The 8973-nt window shown below is 45.2% G+C and overlaps 1 protein-coding gene across 1 annotated transcript; it reads right to left on the bottom strand.

Moving 5' to 3' along the window:
• Positions 1–8190: 8190 nt before the first annotated feature.
• LHYA1_G005793 (uncharacterized protein) lies at positions 8191–8607 on the bottom strand (the record flags this gene model as incomplete). Its single annotated transcript, XM_031150737.1, has 1 exon — positions 8191–8607. One exon carries the CDS (start codon positions 8605–8607, stop codon positions 8191–8193), a length of 417 nt encoding a protein of 138 aa, XP_031005075.1.
• Positions 8608–8973: the final 366 nt, after the last annotated feature.

The following is an 8973-nucleotide window of genomic DNA, read 5'->3' on the forward strand; positions in this document are numbered from 1 at the left end:
CGAAGTCCGCTAAGTTTCTGAAGTAGAAGGAAAGAACTTCTCTGACCGTATGGCAATCCTTGCGTCGGAGAAAACTTGGTTGTGTCGGGTATCGAGGTTCGAGAGTCGACGTCCGATGCCCAAAGAGAAATGCTTCAAAGAAATAGGTCGACGCAAAATGTTGGTGCGTGAGCGGCGGCTGATTTGGTGAATAGGACTTGGTATTTTTGCAAACGTGCTCGGTGATGTTGCATGAAATGAAGACAGATTATCAAAAAAATGTGTCTACTAATGTATCTGCGCGCATTTGATATCAAAGCCAAGACTTATGAAACGCGTGGCATGGCGTGGAGAGGATGTATCAATGGTTAAAGAAAGTTCTTGGAGGTGGTGGAGGTGGAGATCGAGGTGGTCCAAAGGCCGGGTCAGAAGAAGTCAAGTAGTTTGAAAACTACCTGGGCAAATGCAAATGTAAATTATGCAAACGGGGTCTTTCAAATTCCAAATTATCCCATGTAGGACACAACACAGTGCCTAGTTGGAGGCGATTGGCTGTAGACGTCGGGCTTTGGATATCGAAGTCTCAAGGTGTATGCTCTTTCGCAGACGAAGAAAACAGCCCGTAGAAGAACAACTCTTGCTATTCGAAGCACCGTAGTTGCTGTATCTGGGTGGATGAGCTGTGGCGTTGGCGGCCCAAGGTCTCGCGACGGCAACGGTGGTGGTGGGAGTGCTTGCTGTAGTGGATGGGGAAGGACGGGATTGATTTCGAAGACCGTGGAGAGCCCTGAAGTGGAAGGAGAAGCCCGCGAATGATTAAACTCCTTGAGGGAGGTGCTGCCAGACAGCTGTTTGTGCGGGTGGTGGGTGTGGGTGTGGGTGTGGTCGAGGTCGTGATCGTGGTTGTGTGCGATGGAGGAAGCAGAATATCAAGACCCACGGATAGTTTTCTCGCTTAAGGGGCAGCCTGCTTTCCAACCTTGCGTCTGTACCAGCCTGCGAGCTGAGCTACCCAGTATTAGCCCCTTGTCACGGTAGATATGGCCTCTTTGTTTCCAGGATTATCCCATTCGAGCCCAGTGACCCTCAGGATGGAGTCTGCATCTTACCATTGCTACTTGTTTATGGTACGAAAGCATCGCTGTGAACTGGATTGATACTCAGAACCATCAGCAAATTGGATGGCTCTTCCATGCAACCTGAACCGACTTGGTATACGCTTCGGAATACGCGTCTGGAAATTTTACTAACAACTTGTATAGCTTCCAAAGGCACCAAAGATCTAGTGGATATGGATAGGGGGTCGGCACGCAAAACAAAGCCAATTATTCAAAGACCCAATAGCAATCGACATGGAAATGTGATCGACGGCCCAGAAGCTGCGAGTCTTTCTGAGAAATTGGACAATGATATATAGAGATTTTGTCCGTTACTGTCAGGATTTTGTCCATTACTGTCAGGTTTTCCAGTGTATCTTTTCTTCTTCTCTTCTTGCAAGCCAAATAGTTTTTGGCATTCAAATTTAGCTGGGTGCTGGCTCCTAGTGAACTCAGATCCACCCATCAAGATATCAAATAAACTATACAATGAGGGTATATAGTTATATACTCCTTCAGAGGAGACTTTATGCGAAGAAGACCGAGCTCGACCACTAGATCTGGGAGCCTGAGTGTCTGACAAGGATTTTACACCAGAAATGAGGCAGCAAATATGCTCTTCGAAACTCCCGAGCCTAATCGAAGAGCGATTGATCTTTTCAAAACACATCCATTAGATACAATCATTATACTGGCATTTGCCTCGAGCTGGAAGCAAAGACTTCATCAAGTGGGCCGTCACAGGATAAACTTGTGATGCTTCTGTGGAATTGAGCTTCTGGACTTTCAGGTAAGTCAGATGACTCGACCATAGATTATGAGTGAAGACCAGTACCCGGAGATCCAAGCTGGATTGATACAATCTCACTCAAGACGTACACATCTCAGTCCAAGCTGATACCAGCCTTGGGTAATGGAGCACACAAGCATTGATCATCCATGTCTGCTTCAGAAAACATTGTTCGTCAGGCCGAGCCAACAAACTCTAATATGGGATGGTCAATGCCTTGGCTTCTGTTTTCAATACAGTATTGAATATGAGATCACTCCATGACTAGAAATAGTTTTCAATTCAACTCAAAAGAACCCACTTTTATTCCATAAAGGGTAGACTGCTACCCCAGCCACAGCAGCACTTGGGACTTGCTAGCCATCACAAGCTTCAAAGCCTGTTCCGAATATCTATGGGTGGAGAAATTTATCCCAACTAGAGATGGCATGGTATATAGTGCCGCTATGCACGGAGTATGCCTACTGCAGAAATTCATGTTCTAAGAGGCCACACCACGCGCATCGCCCTACGGACATTGAACTCGAGCGGGACGTCCATAGGATCTACCATCGACGTTCTTTCATGGCCTCCTTACTAAAAGATATTCCAAATTGAGAACTCGTAGTGCAACTAACCCACTTGGGCCAAAGTAGCACATATTTCATCCTCGCAAGAGGTTTCATATCCGGAGGAAAGTCTCCACGGCTTCCGCTACATGCTCCTTTCTTGTTGTCGCATGGCCGGCTGTATTCGCAGTCGTAGCGCAGAGTGTGATATCTCCCACCATTCGTGATGGTTTGGCATGTGTGTATACAGGCACCATATGGTACTTCGTCGTAGATAGCAGGGCGCAGAGTTCGAATATCACGATACGATTTGACCACGTGGCGCATCCCAAGCTCCCTTGTATCCCCATCGGTTCATTCTCGTTCCCTTGTATACCGAGAGCTCTAGCTCAGCACTTCATAGTAAGCATGTTCTCATCGAGAACCGCGTTTGTGGAGTCGTAGATGTCGAGGTTCAAGGATCCTTCTCGCCGACGAGGTTCGTGGGTGGCAAAGGGATAGTTTCTGTGGGCATATCTCTAGCTGAACGGTAGTGACAGCATCCCAAGCCCAAGGAGCTGCCTACCTACCTCTGGCACCCTGTGTGATCGTGCCAGTTGCATGAGTAATTGTTTTGGGGTCGAAGCGCGTTGGTCTTTCGGGAAGAGTACGAGACCGCGCCTTCCGCAGAGGCTTCCATACGACGGCTCACATCTACCAGATCCTCACAGGGGAGGACTGGGGGAAAAATGCGTGGCAGAAGAGTTGCGATGGGGTGTATTGGCGCTGGAAGTGACAGTTGTATGTGATGTACAACCTGGTGGATAAGCTGGTGAAGCGGAAGGAGGTTTTACATCCGCTAGCGGTTAATTCGGTTAGGCTACATCTACTCCCCTCCCCCTCTCACTTGTCTTAAGGTCGTCGTGCATTACAAAACAGTATTACTATGACTGCAGAGGGTTCTAACAATCATTTGGACTGAAAATGGACTTTGTTGTTATTATGCAAGACATAAATCCGAACTGACATGGCTACAAACATGGAAAGGAATCACCAAAATGTCAAAGACTCAAGCGCACAACAGGAGAGCGTTATCTCATTCATTCTTAGGCGTTTGCTAAGCTATGCTTTACTTATATTGTCTCGCTGTTGGGTTTAGACAGGCTCCAAGTTGATGTTGAACTGAGGCTTCATTTCTACACCAAAGCTGGCGGAAGAGGTCGCTATGAACCTCATCCGCCTCGTTCTCCAGTTTCTCTGGCAGATCAAAATTCAGGGAGCTAGCTAGCTAGTCTCACGTTCGAATCGTGTTGAGCTGCTCAGAAGTATCAATTCTTTAAGGGTTACCAGATAAGGAAAGGCCTGGAAGAGATTCCCGCGAATATGAGAATGATATCCGCTTGGCGGAGTAGAGGAGCTCGTGTAGCTTGGAAGACGAAATAAAATGTGGAAGGGCAGAGTCTTGACGCTGAATAATACCAGCCAATATGAGCAAGTGTGTGGGAATGATCTGTTCTAATACACGTTAGAATGATCAGCCTATGGAGGATAGGACTCCAAGCCGGAGGGATGCTCTTTAGCCTCTTCAGCTAAGCGTGTCTCGGTATCTCTACCGGTAGCCTCCTCCCTATATAACCCTGGGTGGCTGTTTTGACCTGCCTTACTACCTTGCACTTTTGTGCATTCCTCAGGCTCCAGACCGCCTGCCCTAGCCTACGCGTTGGACGGCATCTTTCAAGAAACGGACACTTGTTATTCTGGATGAGAACTTCTCGTCGTTTATGTATTTATGGCGAGAATCAAGAGCAACAATCGTCGGCCCTGAGCAGTGAGAGCAAACTCTTTAAATCAAGTCTTGCTTGACAGCCCAGCCAAGGCCAAGGAAGCAAAGCTAGTGCTAAAGTGGAACTATCGTGAGCAACCAGATAGACTAGTCTTACCACTCTTTTTTGAAAGTTGCCGGATCAAGCAAGAACTGGTTGAATAAGATGTCAAAGTTTTCTATCTCGAGCCTATAAATACAGCATATCAAAGCAGTACGACTCAAATACCTATTTTTGGTTATTGATTTGGTCCCGGTATCTTATGAGGTTGTCACTTTCTTTGCTCCGCGTGTTGTTAATGGCTGATTGATTATTACTCGACTTGAGTCATGATATTGCATTGCTTCTTCTACGGAGTATCACATAGTACAAGTGTCTATATTTATCTTCGCCACTCAAAAAAGGGAGAGAGGTATGGAGGGAGGGAGGCGTGAAGAGAATCTCTTTATATTTTGGTTTTCCATACCAAACGTCTTATAGCTATAACTACCAGACCACTTTCCTAGCATCGTTGCAAATCTCTGGTGTATTTGTATATCCATGTTGTCATGATTAATTGATTGATTGATCGCTTGCGCCATATAAGGAATTCTCGTATTTTGAGACTATCAGGAATGACTTAGTGAGAACCCTTTCACCCTACTCATACCTTATCTAGCAAACTCTTGCCAAGAAAATATCGTTATTAAAATGCTCAAGGTGGGCTTTCCAAAAGCGCAGTGAATCAGTTACTACAGATGTCGCAAATAACCTCGAACCCCTATTATACCAGGGTGAGTTGAATGGCTTGTGATAAAAAAAACCCATCAAGTACTTACAAGATCCTTTCCAGGCGAATTCGTGCAGTTGCTGGAAAGTGGAAATCGTGACTGGATAGCCCAAATAGCAGTCACAAACGAATAGTCAAACACAATTGGGGCGCTCGGTGCCTCAACCCGATATAGCTCAATTATATCTGGAAACATTCATGAGCTAATGATCGCGCGCAACAATTGCCATGAAGTTTTGCAGCGTGAATACTTACCTGTGAATCGAGTGGTGAGGTTTTGGAGATGCGATCCTCTCACACCATAGCCAACGCCAGTCCCATGCCATTTAGTACCAGCTACCTGATCTGCGAGAACACTCAGGTTTTGTTCCGGCCCCATGAGGACCACTATGCCAGAAGATTTGAGTTATACATGTAGACAAATTGTAATTCAGTGACGACCCGAGGGGTATAACTCACCTCGAAGGTTGTAGCCGGCTTTAACGATATCGGCGGCGTCCCCTCTAAGACCAGCATCGACAGCTGACCCGTTGAAACCCTGCGAAGCTACAAGTGGATGGTAAGGTGGGAGACCACTAATATGGTAAAAAGTTCAGTGTCTATCATTTACTAGAGTTATGATTTTGCTTGTAAACGCACGTAAAGATAATGTCTAACTCTCCGCAGCCTGGCAGGCCTGTCTTTTGTGTTGAATTTGGGAAATATGATGCTGTGGCACCGACAATGCAACCGAGTAATGCAATAGATTTGAGTAAAACCATGTCGCCGGATAATTGTATACAAGGAAGTATCTAAATGTCAAGTTACTGCCAGAATGAATGCTGAAAGAATGATTTGTGTACAGCGACAATGGAACACTTAAAGACATCATAACCCCGCCACAGAATTAAACAATTAAGGTAGAGTTTAAGATGAAACATATCGGTGATTCCCAGGCCGATATTTTACATCAAAAACTCCGATATGCCGATATTGCTACCATCCTTCACAGCCCACGGCTTTGAAAATGTCGGTATTTGTTGCCTTCCTAGGTTTGGCGGGGCGAGCGGGTATAAATCCAGCTACAGCCCCCCTACCGCAGGAAGTTGATATATTACGTAGGTTACTACCAAAGGAATCGATCTTCAAACCAAAGAGATTAACAGTGCGAGTGTATTGCTTCCATGATTTATAAATCATAAAATTGTATCCGATTAAGTCGCCGCTTGACCCTGAAGTTTCTCTTAAAAGAAATTGAAATTGAAATCAGTCGTTATGGATGCACGTATTGCCCTTTTGACATTTATTATCCCTTCTAATACAATGGCAAAACATAACGGCTCCAGCAAAGGATCTTGGATGACTGAAGTCTTCCGAGTATGTCAAATGAAATCAACCTGATATATTGGCTGACAGCCCAACCACACAATTCGATACTCTGGGTCTGGAAAGAGAATCCCACTCTGTGCTCTCGCAATGCATTATGTTATTTGTCGGACAGTTACCAGCTCCTTCATTATGGTGGACCGACTTCAATTACTCGTGATTTTAAATACCCCTTCGCATGCTCATTATCGACGATATTTTCCCTGCCATCCAACTCATGGCTATTCGTCTGAAACCTCAGAACCATCTTGGTCATCAGAATGACCCTCAAGTATTGAACCACTATCATTGTCTGGATTACCCTCGTGGCGATCTCGGTCTTCATCAGATTTTCATGAATTCTGTTGTCGTCATACCCATTATCGGAATCTCTACCGTTGGTTGTTGTAATCTGGTTCAATGAATAAATCAGGCTCATAGACTCTCCAGTTGACAGGCTCACCCGACCGTGATAATTGAGGGTCGATAACCCGATCCTGTCTATGTGAGCAGTCATACTTGAAAATCGTTTTGCGAGCCTTGACAATTTCAAGAAATTGGGCATCGAAAGCATCGAAGGCTTTTTGGAAATCCTTCCTGAAGGTTCGAAAGTCCCCAAGGTCAACCAAGAAACCCAAACGATTTACAGCAATATTTCGCTCCGCTGTGGCATACATGCTGTTGAAGATATTCCCATGTCTGCGGATCTGGGTCTTGACTTCCAAAGTTGTGTCTCGCTCAAAAGAAGCTACATACTGCTCAAGTAATACCATGGAAATGATGTGGTTCTCCACATCTTCTTTAGTATGTGGGCCTGTAGAATAATCGTAGTCAAACAGACCCCAAGCTCCCTTCTCGTCCTTCATAAATTGTACTAGTAAACTAAATTAGGCGAGCTGGAGGGAAGGGGGGCCAATACCGCGTTTAGCCATATTCGAATCCTTGATATCCTTTCCTTCGTTCTATAGACCACTACTTCAGATATGCGGGGTATGAAAATTGACCGAAGTGGTCAGACGGTATCAAAGGCGTTTTAGATATTTTAAATGAATTACTTTAGACGTTGAATAAATCGCAAACCTAACCTGTCTGTATTGTTTGGCAAGTCAAACACAATCCAACCAGGACGAGTGTTTTTCCTGCTTAGCAAACCATAATCTTATACGTCTGGTTTGAATACTAGTTAGAGTTGAGCAAACTCAAACTGCAAGGAATGCAGGAATCAACTCAATTTGCAGACATCGCAGTTGGTCGCGAATAACGCAAGACGATAAACAACTTTTTTCGATGTACTTGTTTTATTACGCTGCAAACAGAGAATTACCCAATATTTCATTTACATGAGTGGTTCATAGCAAGCTTCGACTGTTACTAGTAGCGACAGCCCACAGCTAATCAAAAAAGTTCCCAACATCACAACCAGATGGTCCACAGAATATATCCCACGATGGGCTAATACACCGTGAGAACTGAACACTCGAACCCTGCTTTAATTTTAAGGGAAGTATAGGAAATGTTTCCAGTAAACGCTTGCGAGCCATTTCCGCGCAAAATTCTTGCACCCTGCGTGGGAATCTTGTTCCACCCCAGCTCTTCCCCTGCAGAGGTCTCCTGCAGCTTCCCTCAACCGAGTTTCCGGACAAGAGCAGAATCGCTAACATCCAAACTTCAGACTCACTCCACATGTAGTGCTTGCTTGTACTGAGTCCCATACATTCATGGACCAAAACGTTTGCCGGCATAGGAATCCTTTTGAGCAGCGCAAATCCCAAGAAATTGACGGACGATATGTTATTGGATGTGTGACATGGCCTCGGAGAAACATACTTGTAGTCTTCTCGATCCCAACAACCTGATACTCTTAAGAAGCAGCATCGTCGTCTGTCTTCGTCTCCCCTTCCGCGTCCTCCACCTCAAGTTCAACCGACCTTCTCTCTGTAAAATACCAGCCTCCAGCTGCGCCTAGAACTGCCCCGATAATAACAACCCATAAGCCCACCTGCACGGATCTTCTATACTGCACGATCCAATCTGCGAGCCATTTGATCACGGGCGTAACCAGGATTCTCCGTTCGTTTTCAAGATCAGGGCTCACAGTAATGATTAGCGCAAGGAGCGTGATTAGAATGAGGCCAAGGAAAATGGCGGTAAGTACTTGGATAGCGGCAAGTAGGTAGGTGATGTTCTTGGTTCTTTGCAGGACTTCGAAGCCGGCCGCCACAAGCGGGGTGACATTGTCAAATGCCAAGTTGATTTGTTTGGAGTAGGGGATGCCCATCGTTGCCGGTATTTAAAGAGCTTTATATAGAGCAACTTCAAATACTTGGAAATACTTGGAGGAGCAATAAAAATTACCATGAGTTTTCGCAATACCCAGATAGCGATATATACTCTTTTTCGATGCTTGAGCGGAAATATCTACGCTTTTACGTTGAAGCGGATGAATTGAACGGGTATAATGACGTGGGTGTGTCTTCAGACGTTGAATCCCTGCAAACATGACCACTAACACTTCACCATTAATAAACTTGCACGCAGCTGACCTCCTAGGGGCTTACGCTAATGTTTGCATCTTCACTTCTTACCTCTTTTTATTTCTTGTTTAAACAATTATTACACGTCCAAAGGTTCTGAAGAACTCATG

This window comes from Lachnellula hyalina (genome assembly GCF_007821495.1).
Source record: "Lachnellula hyalina strain CBS 185.66 chromosome Unknown contig00073, whole genome shotgun sequence".
NCBI classification, from domain to species: Eukaryota; Fungi; Ascomycota; class Leotiomycetes; order Helotiales; family Lachnaceae; genus Lachnellula; species Lachnellula hyalina.